General features: G+C 46.6%; 1 protein-coding gene across 5 annotated transcripts in view; it reads right to left on the bottom strand.

Moving 5' to 3' along the window:
• The window catches only part of PHF3 (PHD finger protein 3), a 322,047-nt gene that overhangs the window by 286,768 nt on the left and 14,406 nt on the right, over positions 1-20,873 (bottom strand). For 3 of the 5 annotated variants that reach the window (XM_063916746.1, XM_063916748.1, XM_063916749.1), the window contains exon 2: positions 15,642-15,908. In XM_063916746.1, the coding sequence (XP_063772816.1) occupies positions 15,642-15,885 (244 nt within the window). In that variant the 5' untranslated portion in view covers positions 15,886-15,908. Of the gene's footprint in view, positions 1-14,592; positions 14,943-15,641; positions 15,909-20,873 lie in introns of those variants that run through there. The other 2 variants (XM_063916751.1, XM_063916750.1) reach the window with 2 other exon arrangements.

Below are 20,873 nucleotides of genomic sequence, written 5' to 3'. Positions count from 1 at the left end.
GGGAAAGGATACAGCCTGAGAATTCTCTTGTGGGAAGCTGCCGTCTCTTTTCTGGAAATTCCCGCTCTTTTTCCTCATGAGAGGAGGGATATTTACCTCAGCTTTCTTCCCCTTAACATGTGTACTCTCGTGTCAGGGACAGATGAGTCATCAGTGATATGCAAATCATCTTTTATTCCAATAATCATATATTGAATATCTTTTAGCCCTCTTGGCTGTAACTTTGCATTATCGTAGTCGACAGTGGAGTTAAACTCTGTGTCGATACTTTGTTATTTTGGATAGTGACCATAGAGACACTCTGAAGGAATCTGTGACATAGGGACAGACCAGGGTAGATTTCCTTTCTGTTCCCTAACCTTTTGTGCAATAATTTTACCTCAGCATTTACACATATCCAAACAGGTGTCGGCGTTGTCGACGGAGACACCCTCCCACACACATATCCGCTCTATCACCTCCTTAGAGGAGCCTTTTACCTCAGACATGTCGACACACGCGTACCGACACACACCACACACACAGGGGATGCTCTATTTGAAGACAGTTCCCCCACCAGGCCCTTTGGAGAGACAGAGAGAGAGTATGCCAGCACACACCACAGCGCTATATAATACAGGGATGTACACTATACTGAGTGATTTTTCCCCTATAGCAGCTTATATACACAGTTTTGCGCCTAAATTTATGTGCCCCCCCTCTCTTTTTTACCCTTTGTGTACCAGGATACTGCAGGGGAGAGCCTGGGGAGCTTCCTTCCAGCTGAGCTGTGAAGAGAAAATGGCGCCGGTGTGCTGAGGAAGAAGGCCCGGCCCCCTCAGCGGCGGGCTTCTGTCCTTTTATGTACTTTAATGGCGGGGGTTAATGCACATATACAGTTTATCAGACTGTATTATGTGCTTTTCGCCAAGTAAGGTACTCTAATTGCTGCCCAGGGCGCCCCCCCCCCCCAGCGCCCTGCACCCATCAGTGACCGGAGTGTGTGGTGTGCTAAGGGAGCAATAGCGCACAGCTGCAGTGCTGTGCGCTACCTTAATGAAGACCGGAGTCTTCAGCCGCCGATTTTCAACTTCTCTTCGTTCTTCTGGCTCTGCAAGGGGGACGGCGGCGCGGCTCCGGGACCGGACGACCGAGGACTGGGCCTGTGTTCGATCCCTCTGGAGCTAATGGTGTCCAGTAGCCTTAGAAGCCCAAGCTAGCTGCAAGCAGGTAGGTTCGCTTCTCTCCCCTCAGTCCCACGTAGCAGTGAGTCTGTTGCCAGCAGATCTCACTGAAAATAAAAAAACCTAACAAATACTTTCTTTTCTAGGAAGCTCAGGAGAGCCCCTAGGGTGCATCCAGCTCTGGCCAGGCACAGATACTAACTGAGGTCTGGAGGAGGGGCATAGAGGGAGGAGCCAGTGCACACCAGATATAGTACCTAATCTTTCTTTTAAGAGTGCCCAGTCTCCTGCGGAGCCCGTCTATACCCCATGGTCCTTACGGAGTACCCAGCATCCACTAGGACGTCAGAGAAACACAATTTACAGCTGTTAAATAAAATAAGTGATATATACAGGATAACAGCAGCTATGTTCATAAGTCATATAATTTAATCTTTTCCAAATCACTGCTCAATAACAAGATGCAAAAATTATCACGTTAAAAATCATAATGGGGTCAATTCAATTCGGCAACTTATGAATAGCGCCGGGAATTAGCTCCCGACGCTATTCAATTCAGCTCCAGTTAAGTCGGCGATGTCCCGTTCTCGCCGACTAAACAGGTTGAATTGTCGGGAGAACGGGCATTCTCCGACTTAACTCCACGGCGCGAGGCTGATTCCCGACAGAATCAGCCTTGCGCCGGCCGCGAGGAAGCACTTTTGTCGGGTTTCTTCTCTCATCCCCGGGGATGAGAGAAGAATTCCCAACAATTGCGGGTAACTAGCAGCTGAATTGAATAGCGTCGGGAGCTAATTCCCGCCGCTATTCATAAGTTGCCGAATTGAATTGACCCCAATGTGTCACATAGACAGTCTCTCTCTGCCTGGTTCCAGTAATGCCCACATGACTCCAGTGACAGTTACACAGGCATACCTGCGGATAAAGGAGGGGCAGTGCAAAATAAGAATTTACTTACCGATAATTCTATTTCTCGGAGTCCGTAGTGGATGCTGGGGTTCCTGAAAGGACCATGGGGAATAGCGGCTCCGCAGGAGACAGGGCACAAAAAGTAAAGCTTTAGGATCAGGTGGTGTGCACTGGCTCCTCCCCCTATGACCCTCCTCCAAGCCTCAGTTAGGATACTGTGCCCGGACGAGCGTACACAATAAGGAAGGATTTTGAATCCCGGGTAAGACTCATACCAGCCACACCAATCACACTGTACAACCTGTGATCTGAACCCAGTTAACAGTATGATAACAGCGGAGCCTCTGAAAGATGGCTCACAACAATAATAACCCGATTTTTGTAACTATGTACAAGTAATGCAGATAATCCGCACTTGGGATGGGCGCCCAGCATCCACTACGGACTCCGAGAAATAGAATTATCGGTAAGTAAATTCTTATTTTCTCTATCGTCCTAGTGGATGCTGGGGTTCCTGAAAGGACCATGGGGATTATACCAAAGCTCCCAAACGGGCGGGAGAGTGCGGATGACTCTGCAGCACCGAATGAGAGAACTCCAGGTCCTCCTTAGCCAGGGTATCAAATTTGTAGGATTTTACAAACGTGTTTGCCCCTGACTAAATAGCCGCTCGGCAAAGTTGTAAAGCCGAGACCCCTCGGGCAGCCGCCCAAGATGAGCCCACCTTCCTTGTGGAATGGGCATTTACATATTTTGGCTGTGGCAGGCCTGCCACAGAATGTGCAAGCTGAATTGTATTACACATCCAACTAGCAATAGTCTGCTTAGAAGCAAGAGCACCCAGTTTGTTGGGTGCATACAGGATAACAGCAAGTCAGTTTTCCTGACTCCAGCCGTCCTGGAAACATATTTTTCAGGGCCCTGACAACATCCAGCAACTTGGAGTCCTCCAAGTCCCTAGTAGGCGCAAGGCACCACAATAAGCTGGTTCAGGTGAAACACTGACACCACCTTAGGGAGAGAACTGGGGACGAGTCCGCAGCTCTGCCCTGTCCGAATGGACAAACAGATATGGGCTTTTTTGAGAAAAAACCCACCAATTTGACACTCGCCTGGCCCAGGCCAGGGCCAAGAGCATGGTCACTTTTCATGTGAGATGCTTCAAATCCACAGATTTGACTGGTTTTAAACCAATGTGATTTGAGGAATCCCAGAACTACGTTGAGATCCCACAGTGCCACTGGAGGCACAAAAGGGGATTGTATATGCAATACTCCCTTGACAAACTTCTGGACTTCAGGAACTGAAGCCAATTCTTTCTGGAAGAAAATCGACAGGGCCGAAATTTGAACCTTAATGGGCCCCAATTTGAGGCCCATAGACACTCCTGTTTGCAGGAAATGCAGGAATCGACCGAGTTGAAATTTCTTCGTGGGGCCTTCCTGGCCTCACACCACGCAACATATTTTCGCCACATGTGGTGATAATGTGGTGCGGTCACCTCCTTCCTGGCTTTGACCAGGGTAGGAATGACCTCTTCCGGAATGCCTTTTTTCCCTTAGGATCCGGCGTTCCACCGCCATGCCGTCAAACGCAGCTGCGGTAAGTCTTGGAACAGACATGGTACTTGCTGAAGCAAGTCCCTTCTTAGCGGCAGAGGCCATAAGTCCTCTGTGAGCATCTCTTGAAGTTCCGGGTACCAAGTCCTTCTTGGCCAATCCGGAGCCATGAGTATAGTTCTTACTCCTCTACGTCTTATAATTCTCAGTACCTTAGGTATGAGAAGCAGAGGAGGGAACACATACACCGACTGGTACACCCACGGTGTTACCAGAACGTCCACAGCTATTGCCTGAGGGTCTCTTGACCTGGCGCAATACCTGTCCCGTTTTTTGTTCAGACGGGACGCCATCATGTCCACCTTTGGTATTTCCCAACGGTTCACCATCATGTGGAAAAACTTCCCGATGAAGTTTCCACTCTCCCGGGTGGAGGTCGTGCCTGCTGAGGAAGTCTGCTTCCCAGTTTCCACTCCCGGAATGAAACACTGCTGACAGTGCTATCACATGATTTTCCGCCCAGCGAAAAGTCCTTGCAGTTTTTGCCATTGCCCTCCTGCTTCTTGTGCCGCCCTGTCTGTTTACGTGGGCGACTGCAGTGATGTTTTTCCCACTGGATCAATACCGGCTGACCTTGAAGCAGAGGTCTTGCTAAGCTTAGAGCATTATAAATTTACCCTTAGCTCCAGTATATTTATGTGGAGAAAAGTCTCCAGACTTGATCACACTCCCTGGAAATTTTTTCCTTGTGTGACTGCTCCCCAGCCTCTCGGGCTGGCCTCCGTGGTCACCAGCATCCAATCCTGAATGCCGAATCTGCGGCCCTCTAGAAGATGAGCACTCTGTAACCACCATAGGAGAGACACCCTTGTCCTTGGATATAGGGTTATCCGCTGATGCATCTGAAGATGCGATCCGGACCATTTGTCCAGCAGATCCCACTGAAAAGTTCTTGCGTGAAATCTGCCGAATGGAATTGCTTCGTAGGAAGCCACCATTTTTACCAGGACCCTTGTGCAATGATGCACTGACACTTTTCCTGGTTTTAGGAGGTTCTTGACTAGCTCGGATAACTCCCTGGCTTTCTCATCCGGGAGAAACACCTTTTTCTGGACTGTGTCCAGAATCATCCCTAGGCACAGCAGACGTGTCGTCAGGATCAGCTGCGATTTTGGAATATTTAGAATCCATCCGTGCTGTTGTAGCAGTATCCGAGATAGTGCTACTCCGACCTCCAACTGTTCCCTGGACTTTGCCCTTATCAGGAGATCGTCCAAGTAAGGGGTAATTAAGACGCCTTTTCTTCGAAGAAGAATCATCATTTCGGCCATTACCTTGGTAAAGACCCGGGGTGCCGTGGACAATCCAAACGGCAGCATCTGAAACTGACAGTGACAGTTCTATACCACGAACCTGAGGTACCCTTAGTGAGAAGGGCAAATTTGGGACATGAAGGTAAGCATCCCTGATGTCCCGGGACACTATATAGTCCCCTTCTTCCTGGTTCGTTATCACTGCTCTGAGTGACTCCATCTTGATTTGAACCTTTGTAAGTGTTCAAATTTTTTTAGATTTAGAATAGGTCTCACCTAGCCTTCTGGCTTCAGTACCACAATATAGTGTGGAATAATACCCCTTTCCTTGTTGTAGGAGGGGTAATTTGATTATCACCTGCTGGGAATACAGCTTGTGAATTTTTTCCCATACTGCCTCCTTGTCGGAGGGATACCTTGGTAAAGCAGACTTCAGGAGCCTGCGAGGGGGAAACGTTTCGACATTCCAATCTGTACCCCTGGGATACTACTTGTAGGATCCAGGGGTCCTGTACGGTCCCAGCGTCATGCTGAGAGCTTGGCAGAAGCGGTGGAAGGCTTCTGTTCCTGGGAATGGGCTGCCTGCTGCAGTCTTCTTCCCTTTCCTCTATCCCTGGGCAAATATGACTCTTATAGGGACGAAAGGACTGAGGCTGAAAAGACGGTGTCTTTTTCTGCAGAGATGTGACTTAGGGTAAAAACGGTGGATTTTCCAGCAGTTGCCGTGGCCACCAGGTCCGATGGACCGACCCCAAATAACTCCTCTTCCTTTATACGGCAATACACCTTTGTGCCGTTTGGAATCTGCATCACCTGACCACTGTCGTGTCCATAAACATCTTCTGGCAGATATGGACATCGCACTTACTCTTGATGCCAGAGTGCAAATATCCCTCTGTGCATCTCGCATATATAGAAATGCATCCTTTAAATGCTCTATAGTCAATAAAATACTGTCCCTGTCAAGGGTATCAATATTTTTAGTCAGGGAATCCGACCAAGCCACCCCAGCTCTGCACATCCAGGCTGAGGCGATCGCTGGTCGCAGTATAACACCAGTATGTGTGTATATACTTTTATATGATATTTTCCAGCCTCCTGTCAGCTGGCTCCTTGAGGACGGCCCTATCTATAGACGGTACCGCCACTTGTTTTGATAAGTGTGTGAGCGCCTTATCCACCCTAAGGGGTGTTTCCCAACGCGCCCTAACTTCTGGCGGGAAAGGGTATACCGCCAATAATTTTCTATCGGGGGGAACCCACGCATCATCACACACTTCATTTAATTTATCTGATTCAGGAAAAACTACAGGTAGTTTTTTCACATCCCACATAATACCCTCTTTTGTGGTACTTGTAGTATCAGAAATATGTAACACCTCCTTCATTGCCCTTAACGTGTGGCCCTAATAAGGAATACGTTTGTTTATTCACCGTCGACACTGGATTCAGTGTCCGTGTCTGTGTCGACCGACTTAGGTAAACGGGCGTTTTAAAACCCCTGACGGTGTTTTTGAGACGTCTGGACCGGTACTAATTGTTTGTCGGCCGTCTCATGTCGTCAACCGACCTTGCAGCGTGTTGACATTATCACGTAATTCCCTAAATAAGCCATCCATTCCGGTGTCGACTCCCTAGAGAGTGACATCACCATTACAGGCAATTGCTCCGCCTCCTCACCAACATCGTCCTCATACATGTCGACACACACGTACCGACACACAGCACACACACAGGGAATGCTCTGATAGAGGACAGGACCCACTAGCCCTTTGGAGAGACAGAGGGAGAGTTTGCCAGCACACACCAAAAAACGCTATAATTATATAGGGACAACCTTATATAAGTGTTTTCCCTTATAGCATCTTTTTATATATTTCTAACGCCAAATTAGTGCCCCCCCTCTCTGTTTTAACCCTGTTTCTGTAGTGCAGTGCAGGGGAGAGCCTGGGAGCCTTCCCTCCAGTCTTTCTGTGAGGGAAAATGGCGCTGTGTGCTGAGGAGATAGGCCCCGCCCCTTTTTCGGCGGGCTCGTCTCCCGCTCTTCAACGGATTCTGGCAGGGGTTAAATATCTCCATATAGCCCCCGGAGGCTATATGTGAGGTATTTTTTTGCCAAAAAATAGGTTTACATTGCCTCCCAGGGCGCCCCCCTCCCAGCGCCCTGCACCCTCAGTGACTGCCGTGTGAAGTGTGCTGAGAGCAATGGCGCACAGCTGCAGTGCTGTGCGCTACCTTAAGAAGACTGAGGAGTCTTCTGCCGACGATTCTGGACCTTCTTCTCTTTTCAGCATCTGCAAGGGGGCCGGCGGCGAGGCTCCGGTGACCATCCAGGCTGTACCTGTGATCGTCCCTCTGGAGCTAATGTCCAGTAGCCAAAGAAGCCAATCCATCCTGCACGCAGGTGAGTTCACTTCTTCTCCCCTAAGTCCCTCGTTGCAGTGATCCTGTTGCCAGCAGGACTCACTGTAAAATAAAAAACCTAAGCTAAACTTTTCTAAGCAGCTCTTTAGGAGAGCCACCTAGATTGCACCCTTCTCGGCCGGGCACAAAAATCTAACTGAGGCTTGGAGGAGGGTCATAGGGGGAGGAGCCAGTGCACACCACCTGATCCTAAAGCTTTACTTTTTGTGCCCTGTCTCCTGCGGAGCCGCTATTCCCCATGGTCCTTTCAGGAACCCCAGCATCCACTAGGACGATAGAGAAATTGGGAATGGAATTCACTAGTAAAATGAATCTCCGCATGTGCAGGAGGTTCCTTCTATAATACTCATATTCATTAATTTTATTACACACAGGGCAGTACAGAAATGTGTATTTTCCACAAGTAAATGTAAACTATTACGGGTTAGCCCACATATAGCCCAGAGGCAGCAATTAATGCAGCTATCTGCTTGCACCCTCCAGAGGTGCAAGCAGAAATTCGAGGACAGTGTCAGGACACAATGAGAATAATGACCAGTTATGCTGTATCATGCTTAAAAACTACAGAGTGGAAACAAATAAAGTAGGAAGCAGTTTTTATAAGTAAAGTATGACACAAAGGCAAATTTAATACAGAAAATTACAGATAGGATTGATATTTTTCTTGAAAATTAACACTTTATTGACCACTAGAACAAGATAAGGAATTGGACATTACACATAGTGTAAATTTGTGAGAAAAAAATCCTCTATGTAATACATATTTGGGTTGCATCCAGTTCTGCAAGCCAAACAGGAACCATGCACATGCGTAGGGCATGCATATGTTTATTACATGATAAAGAGACAGGGTAAGAATATAAATTGTAAATGGTGAAAACATAGGTTAATATATTGGGGTTGGTTCAATTAGGAGCAATGCCTGTAATATATCATTGTTACTGTGTTGGAATGCCAGGAACGGTCTTTCATTATCTTTCACGCTCTAAATTGCACATTTTAGTTTGCAGCCCCATAGTGATGCGTATTTAAAAGGTATGATATAGGTGCTACCTACTGTATGGAGGCACGTGGAATTGCAGATGATTGATTGCACCCTGTTGTGGGAATAATAAGATTTTACTTACCGATAAATCTATTTCTCGTAGTCCGTAGTGGATGCTGGGACTCCGTCAGGACCATGGGGAATAGCGGCTCCGCAGGAGACAGGGCACAAAATTTAAAAGTTTGACCACTAGGTGGTGTGTACTGGCTCCTCCCCCTATGACCCTCCTCCAAGCCTCAGTTAGGATACTGTGCCCGGACGAGCGTACACAATAAGGAAGGATTTTGAATCCCGGGTAAGACTCATACCAGCCACACCAATCACACCGTACAACTTGTGATCTGAACCCAGTTAACAGTATGACAAACGTAGGAGCCTCTGAACAGACGGCTCACAACAATAACAACCCGATTTTTTTGTAACAATAACTATGTACAAGTATTGCAGACAATCCGCACTTGGGATGGGAGCCCAGCATCCACTACGGACTACGAGAAATAGATTTATCGGTAAGTAAAATCTTATTTTCTCTGACGTCCTAGTGGATGCTGGGACTCCGTCAGGACCATGGGGATTATACCAAAGCTCCCAAACGGGCGGGAGAGTGCGGATGACTCTGCAGCACCGAATGAGAGAACTCCAGGTCCTCTTTAGCCAGGGTATCAAATTTGTAGGATTTTACAAACGTGTTCTCCCCTGACCACGTAGCTGCTCGGCAGAGTTGTAATGCCGAGACCCCTCGGGCAGCCGCCCAAGATGAGCCCACCTTCCTTGTGGAATGGGCCTTGACAGATTTAGGCTGTGGCAGGCCTGCCACAGAATGTGCAAGTTGAATTGTGCTACAAATCCAACGAGCAATCGTCTGCTTAGAAGCAGGAGCACCCAGCTTGTTGGGTGCATACAGTATAAACAGCGAGTCAGATTTTCTGACTCCAGCCATCCTTGAAATATATATTTTCAATGCTCTGACAACGTCCAGCAACTTGGAATCCTCCAAATCGCTAGTAGCCGCAGGCACCACAATAGGCTGGTTCAGGTGAAACGCTGAAACCACCTTAGGCAGAAAGTGAGGACGCGTCCGCAGTTCTGCCCTGTCCGAATGGAAAATCAGATATGGGCTTTTATACGATAAAGCCGCCAATTCTGACACTCTCCTGGCTGAAGCCAGGGCCAGTAGCATGGTTACTTTCCATGTAAGATATTTCAAATCCACCGATTTGAGTGGCTCAAACCAATGGGATTTGAGAAAATCCAAAACTACATTAAGATCCCACGGTGCCACTGGGGGCACAACCGGGGGCTGTATATGTAGTACTCCTTTTACAAAAGTCTGGACTTCAGGAACTGAAGCCAATTCTTTCTGGAAGAAAATCGACAGGGCCGAAATTTGAACCTTAATGGACCCTAATTTGAGGCCCATAGACAATCCTGTTTGCAGGAAATGTAGGAATCGACCCAGTTGAAATTCCTCCGTCGGGGCCTTCCTGGCCTCACACCACGCAACATATTTTCTCCAAATGCGGTGATAATGTTGTGCAGTCACCTCCTTCCTGGCTTTTACCAGGGTAGGGATGACCTCTTCCGGAATGCCTTTTTCCCTTAGGATTCGGCGTTCAACCGCCATGCCGTCAAACGCAGCCGCGGTAAGTCTTGGAATAGACACGGTCCCTGCTGAAGCAGGTCCCGTCTTAGAGGTAGAGGCCACGGATCTTCCGTGAGCATCTCCTGAAGTTCCGGGTACCAAGTTCTTCTTGGCCAATCCGGAGCCACGAGTATCGTTCTTACTCCCCTTTGCCGTATAATTCTCAGTACTTTTGGTATGAGAGGCAGAGGAGGAAACACATACACTGACTGGTACACCCATGGTGTTACCAGAGCGTCTACAGCTATTGCCTGAGGGTCTCTTGACCTGGCGCAATACCTGTCCAGTTTTTTGTTGAGGCGGGACGCCATCATGTCCACCATTGGTCTTTCCCAATGGACCACAATCATGTGGAAGACTTCTGGATGAAGTCCCCACTCTCCCGGGTGCAGATCGTGTCTGCTGAGGAAGTCTGCTTCCCAGTTGTCCACTCCCGGGATGAACACAGCTGACAGTGCTAACACATGATTTTCTGCCCAGCGGAGAATCCTTGCAGCTTCTGCCATTGCCCTCCTGCTTCTTGTGCCGCCCTGTCTGTTTACGTGGGCGACTGCCGTGATGTTGTCCGACTGAATCAACACCGGCTGACCCTGAAGCAGAGGTTTTGCCAGGATTAGAGCATTGTAGATTGCTCTTAGCTCCAGTATATTTATTTGAAGAGACGTCTCCAGGCTTGACCACACGCCCTGGAAGTTTCTTCCCTGTGTGACCGCTCCCCAGCCTCTCAGGCTGGCATCCGTGGTCACTAGGACCCAGTTCTGTATGCCGAATCTGCGGCCCTCTAACAGATGAGCACTCTGCAACCACCATAGCAGAGACACTCTTGTCCTTGTGGACAATTTTATCCGCTGATGCATCTGCAGATGCGATCCGGACCATTTGTCCAGCAGATCCCACTGAAAAGTTCGTGCATGGAATCTGCCGAATGGAATCGCTTCGTAAGAAGCTACCATTTTTCCCAGGACTCTTGTGCATTGATGCACAGATACTTTTCCTGGTTTTAGGAGGTTCCTGACTAGATCGGATAACTCCCTGGCTTTCTCTTCCGGAAGAAATACCTTTTTCTGAACAGTGTCCAGAATCATCCCTAGGAACAACAGACGTGTCGTCGGGATCAGTTGGGATTTTGGAAAATTCAGAATCCACCCGTGTTGTTGGAGCACTACTTGGGTTAGTGCTACTCCGACCTCCAGCTGTTCTCTGGATCTTGCCCTTATCAGGAGATCGTCCAAGTAAGGGATAATTAAGACGCCTTCTCTTCGAAGAAGGATCATCATTTCGGCCATTACCTTGGTAAAGACCCGGGGTGCCGTGGACAATCCAAACGGCAGCGTCTGAAACTGATAATGACAGTTTTGGACCACGAACCTGAGGTACCCTTGGTGTGAAGGACAAATTGGAACATGAAGGTAAGCATCCTTGATGTCCAAGGACACCATAAAATCCCCTTCTTCCAGATTCGCTATCACTGCTCTGAGTGACTCCATCTTGAACTTGAATTTTTGTATGTACAGGTTCAGAGATTTTAGATTTAGAATCGGTCTTACCGAGCCGTCCGGCTTCGGTACCACAAATAGCGTGGAGTAATACCCCTGTCCCTGTTGTAGGAGGGGTACCTTGACTATCACCTGCTGAGAATACAGCTTGTGAATGGCCTCCAATACCGTCGCCCTATCGGAGGGAGACGTTGGCAAAGCAGACTTTAGGAAACGGCGAGGAGGGGACTTCTCGAATTCCAACCTGTAACCCTGAGATACTACCTGCAGGATCCAGGGGTCCACCTGCGAGTGAGCCCACTGTGCGCTGAAATGTTTGAGGCGACCCCCCACCGCCCCTGAGTCTGCTTGTAAGGTCCCAGCGTCATGCTGACGCCTTTGTAGAAGCCGGGGAGGGCTTCTGCTCCTGGGAAGGAGCTGCTTGTTGCAGTCTCTTACCCTTTCCTTTGCCTCGGGGCAAATAGGAATGTCCTTTTGCTCGTTTGTTCTTATAGGAACGAAAGGACTGCGGCTGAAAAGCCTGCGGCTTTTTCTGCTGGGAGGTGACCTGGGGTAAAAAGGTGGATTTTCCGGCCGTTGCCGTGGCCACCAGATCCGATAGACCGACCCCAAATAATTCCTCCCTCTTATACGGCAATACTTCCATATGTCGTTTGGAATCCGCATCACCTGACCACTGGCGCGTCCATAAACTTCTTCTGGCAGATATGGACATCGCACTTACTCTTGATGCCAGAGTGCAAATATCTCTCTGTGCATCTCGCATATAAAGAAATGCATCCTTTAACTGCTCTATAGTCAGTAAAATACTGTCCCTATCCAGGGTATCAATATTTTCAGACAGTGACTCCGACCAAGCCACGCCAGCACTGCACATCCAGGCTGAGGCGATTGCTGGTCTCAGTATAACCCCCGTATGTGTGTATATACTTTTTAATGTATTCTCCAGCCTCCTATCAGCTGGATCCTTGAGGGCGGCCGTATCAGGAGACGGTAACGCCACTTGCTTTGATAAGCGTGTGAGCGCCTTATCCACCCTAGGAGGTGTTTCCCAGCGCGCCCTAACCTCTGGCGGGAAAGGGTATAATGCCAATAACTTCTTTGAAATTAGCAGTTTTCTATCTGGGGTAACCCACGCTTCATCACACACTTCATTCAGTTCCTCTGATTCAGGAAAAACTATCGGTAGTTTTTTCACACCCCACATAATACCCCTTTTTGTGGTACTTGCAGTATCAGAGATATGCAAAGCCTCCTTCATTGCCGTGATCATATAACGTGTGGCCCTACTGGAAAATACGTTTGTTTCTTCACCGTCGACACTGGATTCAGTGTCTGGGTCTGTGTCGACCGACTGAGGTAAAGGGCGTTTTACAGCCCCTGACGGTGTCTGAGACGCCTGGACAGGTACTAACTGGTTTGCCGGCTGTCTCATGTCGTCAACCGACTTTTGTAGCGTGCTGACACTATCCCGTAATTCCATAAACAAAGCCATCCATTCTGGTGTCGACTCCCTAGGGGGTGACATCACCATTACAGGCAATTGCTCCGCCTCCACGCCAACATCGTCCTCATACATGTCGACACACACGTACCGACACACAGCAGACACACAGGGAATGCTCTGATAGAAGACAGGACCCCACTAGCCCTTTGGGGAGACAGAGGGAGAGTTTGCCAGCACACACCCAAGCGCTATAAATATATATAGGGACAACCTTAATAAGTGTGTTCCCTTTATAGCAGCTCAAATATTATAAATATCGCCAATAAGTGCCCCCCCTCTCTGTTTTTACCCTGTTTCTGTAGTGCAGTGCAGGGGAGAGTCCTGGGAGCCTTCCTCGCAGCGGAGCTGGGCAGGAAAATGGCGCTGTGTGCTGAGAATAGGCCCCGCCCCCTTTTCGGCGGGCTTCTTCTCCCGGTTTTTTTGGAACCTGGCAGGGGTTAAATACATCCATATAGCCCCAGGGGCTATATGTGATATATTTTAGCCAGAATAGGTATATTACATTGCTGCCCAGGGCGCCCCCCCCAGCGCCCTGCACCCTCAGTGACCGCTGGTGTGAAGTGTGCGGAGAGCAATGGCGCACAGCTGCAGTGCTGTGCGCTACCTCATGAAGACTGAGACGTCTTCTGCCGCCGGTTTCTGGACCTCTTCTCTATTCGGCATCTGCAAGGGGGTCGGCGGCGCGGCTCCGGTGACCCATCCAGGCTGTACCTGTGATCGTCCCTCTGGAGCTAGTGTCCAGTAGCCTAAGAAGCAAATCCATCCTGCACGCAGGTGAGTTCACTTCTTCTCCCCTAAGTCCCTCGTTGCAGTGAGCCTGTTGCCAGCAGGACTCACTGAAAATAAAAAACCTAACAAACTTTTTCTAAGCAGCTCTTTAGGAGAGCCACCTAGATTGCACCCTGCTCGGACGGGCACAAAAACCTAACTGAGGCTTGGAGGAGGGTCATAGGGGGAGGAGCCAGTACACACCACCTAGTGGTCAAACTTTTAAATTTTGTGCCCTGTCTCCTGCGGAGCCGCTATCCCCATGGTCCTGACGGAGTCCCAGCATCCACTAGGACGTCAGAGAAATAGATTTTACTATCTAAACTTCTTCCTATGCTGTTGAATTAGATGTAAAAAAAAAAAAAAAACACCACACAACAATATTAGGCATTATAATGGCATCAGAAAGTTTGGGACCTCCAACTCTCAGGGATTTTGTAAGATCTGCTGGTTTAACAATACATGTCTACCAAAATAAGCTATCAGACTATGAAACTTTATATACAGCATAAGATCTTGGCCATTAGGATCATACTATTTATACAGATCTGCCATAATACTGTAAGGGGAGCTTAGACAAGGTTCCAGTTTTCTGAACAATGTATTGTAATAGTGGGGGTAATATTAGAAGAAATAAATTAAGATAAGTTATGGACCAGATAAAGCCCCATAAGTCCATGATCTACTGAGGAACACGCATCTCAAAGGCAATTTCATTTATTCCAATTGATGGCCCAGTACTTGACAAAGTGAGTGATAAACTTACTGCAACTTCCAGGGGTGCACTGGGATATTTAAAGAGCAGAGCCTGTGTTTGACATTAACATACACCAAAGGCTACGAACTACTGCGCTGAAGAATATACTTTTTTTTTTTTTTATATTTAACATGCTCTTTTTTACTCCACTGCAGCAAGTTGCAAGGTTCAGAGGGCGGTACTTCTCTAAGCAGGTAGAGATGAGTGACAGCTTTATAAGCTTGCTGAGCAGAAATACACTGTGTGAAATGGTTGATGCGCACACAGAGCAGAACCAGTGTTGTCATAGTAACATTAGTTTTTTGACCTTTATTCTTATCAGGACACAGTCCTCAAAATTTTGAAGAATCTTCAACTGCCTGTAGTGAAGTGGGGAGAAAAAATGTTCTGTTTTAAAAGAGCTACACTGAAATGTCAGGGTAACACTAAACAACATACAGTATTTTACTCCATGGTTCATATCTGAAATTCTATAGGAATTAGTCATACTTTAAGATATAGGAATATAGCATCTTTATTTAATTCAATGGGACTGATTCAGTTGTTTTACCCAGAGGCTACCACTAGGGGGTGCAAAACAGAGCAATTCAGTTATTGCTCCATTTAAAGTAATATTCCTTCTCACAGCCTGCTGAGGTGCAAGAAGAAATTTGCGCTAAATCGGTACTTCAGAACAGGAGTTTGGACGCCCAAAGCAGGATTTTAGATGGGTTTAGACGTTTTATGCGGCTAAACCCTGACTGTTTGGGCGCCCAAACAACAATCAAAGTGTGACAATTCCCTAAACAGTGTCGTTTATAAACAGAAAAATTATACGCCCCAAACAGCTGAATCGGCCCCAATGTATAAAAAAATGTAAAAAAAAAAATATATATATATATATATATATTATGATTTTTGTTAAGGCAAAATATCATAGTGATCTTAAATAACAGGTGTTTCAGAAATATCAGGCTAGTCTCAAAGGAGAACATTTCTGCATTCCAATAGTTGATTAATTTATAAGGAATGTGGAAAATTCATATAGTCACATTTAAGTTAAAAAAACATTAACAAACCTGTTGAAGGTGGTATTTGGAAATTGTGTTCAGTATTGTCCAAAACCGGTAAACAGAATTGGGTGCTTGCAGATCCAAGCATGGGATCCTTGTCACTGAGCATGTTCTTCAAGGAGTCTTCTATGACATGTTGGCTTGTGGCAAATTCGTCACAGCCTTCACTTTCCAGGTTAGTGACTAGAAATAGGGCATCATCCAAGTGTTCAGTAGGGATTAAATGGTTGAATGTGTCAACTATATCCATGAAGAATTCTGTATATTTCAATCCTATAAATAAAAAAACGTATATTTAATTGCACTGATTTAACAATTCTCAGTTATCGAACTGTACTCACATATCCTACATTTTGAAATTAGGGCCTTATTCAGGTTGGTTCTAACCTGCAGTTTCCCGATGGTCGCATTGTAGAAATGCAAACGCCTCGTTCGAGTGGGAGGGACGGGGGCGAGGGCGTCGCAGATGAACATCGCAATGAACTGCAATAATTCTCAGTGTCCAGAACGCAAATGCAGGAAGGAGGTGCTATGCATCTCCTCCTGCGTTCGCATTGTTACGGATTGTATCTGCAAAGCTGCAAATACAATACTTACCGAATTAGACCCTTAATATGTCTAAGCAAGTTTGAGAAATGAAATAAAGGTCATTTATTTTGCTAAATGTGTCCCACAATAAGCAAGAAACATATTTCCCAAACACTACAATATTATTTTAATTATTTCACATGTAAGTCAGTGATTACAGTTTAAACTATTAATTCCGATATTTACTGGCTTTCATACTCGGGGATGGGGGGGGGGAGATCCAAATAGCCACCGTTATTCACTGTGGGCCAATAGATCCCCTGTGAATATTCACTTACCCCCGACTGCATTCTGCAGTTTGCAATTAGCGGGGTTTTCTTTTTTCGAACTTATCCCAGATTCTATTCAATTGTTTTGCGTGTCCAATTTCCTGTCTAAAGTGATGGGAGTTCTCAGGGCACAATTCAATTGTTTGTTTTTTAATCACGTCCAGACAAGCGTTATTACGTCCGTTATAAGGTCAGTTTTTGGTCTTTAATATTGTCAAAACACCCAAGGGGGGGGGGGGGGTGATTTACTGAAGGCCAAGTAGATTTGAAGGGGTTTTTAAGTTGTTTTTCCAGGAGATTTTTTTGTAGCTTCAATCAGCTACATTTACATTACATCACAATCTGTGAAAGAAGAGACTTATTTCGGATAGGCTGTCTTGTCTATGAAACAACATTTATCAGGCATTAACTCATTTTGTGTCGGAAACAGTCCAACAATGAGGTTTTTTTTTTTCCTTTTATCTGGTCATTCATACGTGCAAAGTCGGATTAGAAACAGAGGATTATTCCTCTGTTAAGTATATGTTAAAACAACTTTACTACAGAACAATTTGGCCCACTATTATTTCAAATAAAGTGCAGAGTACTTGGCAGCGGGTTCACTACGATATGCCGGCGGTCGGGCTCCCGGCGACCAGCATACTGGCGCCGGGAGCCCGACCGCCGGCTTACCGACAGTGTGGCGAGCGCAAACGAGCCTATTGCGGGCTCGCCGCGCTACGCGCGCCACACTATTTTATTCTCCCTCCAGGGGGGTCGTGGACCCCCACGAGGGAGAATAAGTGTCGGTATGCCGGCTGTCGGGATCCCGGCGCCGGTATACTGTGCGCCGGGATCCCGTCAGTCGGCATACAGAAGACCACAAGACCACCCCTTGGCAGCTTTACCAGATATGTTTTTCCTCCTGAACTGTCCACAACTTGAATAATAAAAGCTGTATCTTTTGATTCCTTCCAAAGTTATAGTGAAGTAGATGGAAACCAATACTTGCCCCCTTTGGTTAATATGCCCACCAGATTGTGGACATATATTCTCCTATCATCCCCTTTTATGGACTTTATAAGCAATCACTCCACAATAAAGAGTATCCAAATTTATATGCAAAGAAATAGAGGAACAGTTTAGTGCAACACCATTTTACTAGAATATTAACAAAAGGCTTTATTGAATACACTGCAATAAAATAATCTCATTAATCCAGCAACATAAAGGGAAAATTAAATTGTTGTTTAGGCACCCATACCTAATGGGCGCCTTAGTTCAGCAATTCATTTATTTGCCAATCTGGCATGGCTGTGTGATTTCTGCTCACAGTCTCCAGGGGTGAAGGCAGAAATCTGCTAGAGTCAACTGTCCGGGCGCACTAACCAGGAATTTGCATGGGTTTAGCAGCTTTGGGGTATATTCAATTGACGCCGAAAGCGGCCGTCTGTCGAAAAGACGTCAGTTTTCGACTTTTTTAGGTCGGAAGGGGTTCCAACCTATTCAATATATTCGACAAGTCAAGGAATTCGACTTGTCGAAAAGCAAGTGGATCGGCGGAATAGCTGCCGATCCACGTGCTTGGTCGAAAACGGGTCCAAAACCGACAGGTTTTGGCCCCCTTTTCAACCATCTCACTTCGACTTTAAAAAAAAGTCGAAGTGAGATGGGGAGAGCAGCGCCGGAGACTGGGGAGCTGAGTGGGGACGGGCAGAGCAGAGGCAGGGACCGGGTGAGCAGTGACCTCGCTTGCTGGAGCTGGGTGGACGCTGCCGTGATGCAGGGACAGAGAGGAGGGACTGGAGAGGCAGAGAGACTGGGTGGGGGGGAGCATCTGCCAGCGGCTCTCTCCTCCCTCCCTCCCCCCCCCCCCCCCGGCGCCTCAATTCGACTTTTTTAAAAGTCTGATTGAGAGGTCATTTGAATAGCCCAGGTCGGATCCATTCCGACAAATGAAAGTCAGAGTGGATCCGACTTCAATTGAATATACCCCTTTATGCGTTTCAACAGAGTGCACTGGGGCACGAAAAGTGCAATAAGTAATGCATTCGCGTCTGGTCAGCAAAACAATTGGATAGCTCCGTCGACCACCCATTACCCTCAACACCCTAAAAAACAATTGTATTCTCCGCAGTCTGATAGTGTTCTACCTTTAATGCAGTCAGGAATGTCTGAGCAGAACATACATAGAAAATAGTTGTGGTCATTAGGGGCCGATTCAGTTGCTTGGGGCATCTAATTTTCCCATCTAAACGGGAATGTTTAGGCACCCAAATTGTCACAATTCAATTGTTGTTTGGGCGCCCATGTATATTGTGCCAAATAGACAGGGTTAAGCCGTTTAAAACGACTAAACTCATCTAAAGTCCAGCTTTGGGAGTCCAAACTCCCGTTTGGACGACCAAGGTGCGAGAAGAAAGGTCATCCCCACAGCTACCGGGTATCTAAATGGAGCAACAATTGATTTGCTCCGTGTGCACCCATTGGTGGTAGCAGCGGGGGAAAACAATTGAATCGGCCCCATCAAATTTTGTCATCTTATATGCAATCAGATGCAACAAAACCGATTGACAAGACAGCACTATTCATTTAATATGCAACACTTGTACATCTGTGTGCAACAGAGTATACAAAACACAAAAGAACTTGGAACGGAAAAAAAATGCATCTCAGCTTTGTATTCAGACTCAAGTCACAGATATGTATGGCGTGACTGCAGCAATAGTGTATGAGGACATACTGTATCTGTACCTCTGACACAACCTGCCTCTTATTTCCTCTGTATGTTGGTATCACAAAGGTCTGTCCTTGGCTCCCTTGCTCTTATTTCTGTACATCTTCTCCTTTCCTTTCCTTTGGAAATGTCATCAGCTTCTTTGGCATCCAGTACATTCCTAAGCTGATGACACTCAAATCTACCGCTTCTGCATATTTTCTGACACCCCTAACGGCCTCTGCCATCTCATCCTGGATATACTACCACTTTCTGAAACTTAAAATGGCTAAGACAGAACTGATTTGCTTCCATTCTTGCAGGATCTCTCCATGCCATCATCACCCCCTTTTATGAATTCCTAACATCCACCCGTTTTGTCCCCCTTGTCTGCTGCCTTGGATACCACTCTCATTCCCACTACCCATATTTAGGGCAGCTGTTATTCATGCCACTTCCAGCTCTGTAAAATGTCTAGTGTTTGGCCTTTCCTCACTCCAGATACCACTAAAATCTCCAGCTCATGCCTTTACCACTGTTACCTCCTTTCTATTTCGCCTTTTCCTACTCCAATCTATCCTTAATGCTACAGCCCCTATCATTTCTTCTCTTCTCATTCAGCATGAGCATTCCCCCTCCGCAACCACCTTCCCAAGCAACCTACCCCCTACAGCTATGGGCGAGCCAAAAGTGTCCCTCCAGTTGAACTACACATCCCAGTATGCCTGGCAACATTTTTAGCAACACCAAATCGCAAAACTTTGGTAGAGTATGCTGAGATGTGTAGTTTTATATCAGCTGGAGGGTTACTTATTGCCCACCCCTGCCCTACAGATTGCAGTTTAAAGTATTCACAATTACATACATATAAAGCCTTTACTCACTCTTACCCCAACTACATCTACAACCTCATTTCTGTCCATCCCCACTTCTGCCCGCTCCTGCTCTGACTGCTGCCTGATCTTCACTATGTCTGTTTTTTGCAGCAGCACACCCCACCTTCTGAAAGCACTACCTCGCCAAATACAACTTTGTTCTAGTGTACCCAGATTTAAATCCTGCTTTAAAACATATTTTCCCTAAAGCCAAAGAGCCCTCCTCTTAACTCTTATCTTATCCTAATAATGTGCCTGCCAACTTCACCCTCCAATGTTCCCATATCTTTGTTTAAAGTTAGCTCTCCAGGAAGACCATACTGTTGTTTACCAAGACCCCTTTGGAGATTCTGACATGGTCTGCTACCCCATACGGTGTGTACAGGATCATTGACAGCTTGTGGCCTTACGACTCATTACTGGCTTCTGACTCATTCATTTAAACTTGTGATTGACAGCTGTAAACAGTGACCTAGGTTATGATTAACATGTTCTAAAGTATGAAAACACTATACTTTATATTAAATTTAAAAGCAAAGCAATCAAAATATACTTTTATTATTACTGTGAAAGTCTATGAAAAATAAAATAACACTGCAGCCCCAGGAGATTATGCCTTCTTTTGGTAGTAAATGGGAACATATGTTTTAATTTTGAAAGAATTGCACAAGGTAAATCAGCATTACAGGACTAATGGAGTTTACATTGCATAAAAAGCTACGGAAATATTAGTAGAGACAAGGAAACAACAAAAACAACTGTGTTTGAACTGCCAGATCTCCTCGTATACGCATGCTTAATTCAGGGCTCA

Source organism: Pseudophryne corroboree, chromosome 4 (assembly GCF_028390025.1).
Source record: "Pseudophryne corroboree isolate aPseCor3 chromosome 4, aPseCor3.hap2, whole genome shotgun sequence".
NCBI classification, from domain to species: domain Eukaryota; kingdom Metazoa; phylum Chordata; class Amphibia; order Anura; family Myobatrachidae; genus Pseudophryne; species Pseudophryne corroboree.
This window is presented reverse-complemented; position numbering and strand designations above follow the sequence as displayed.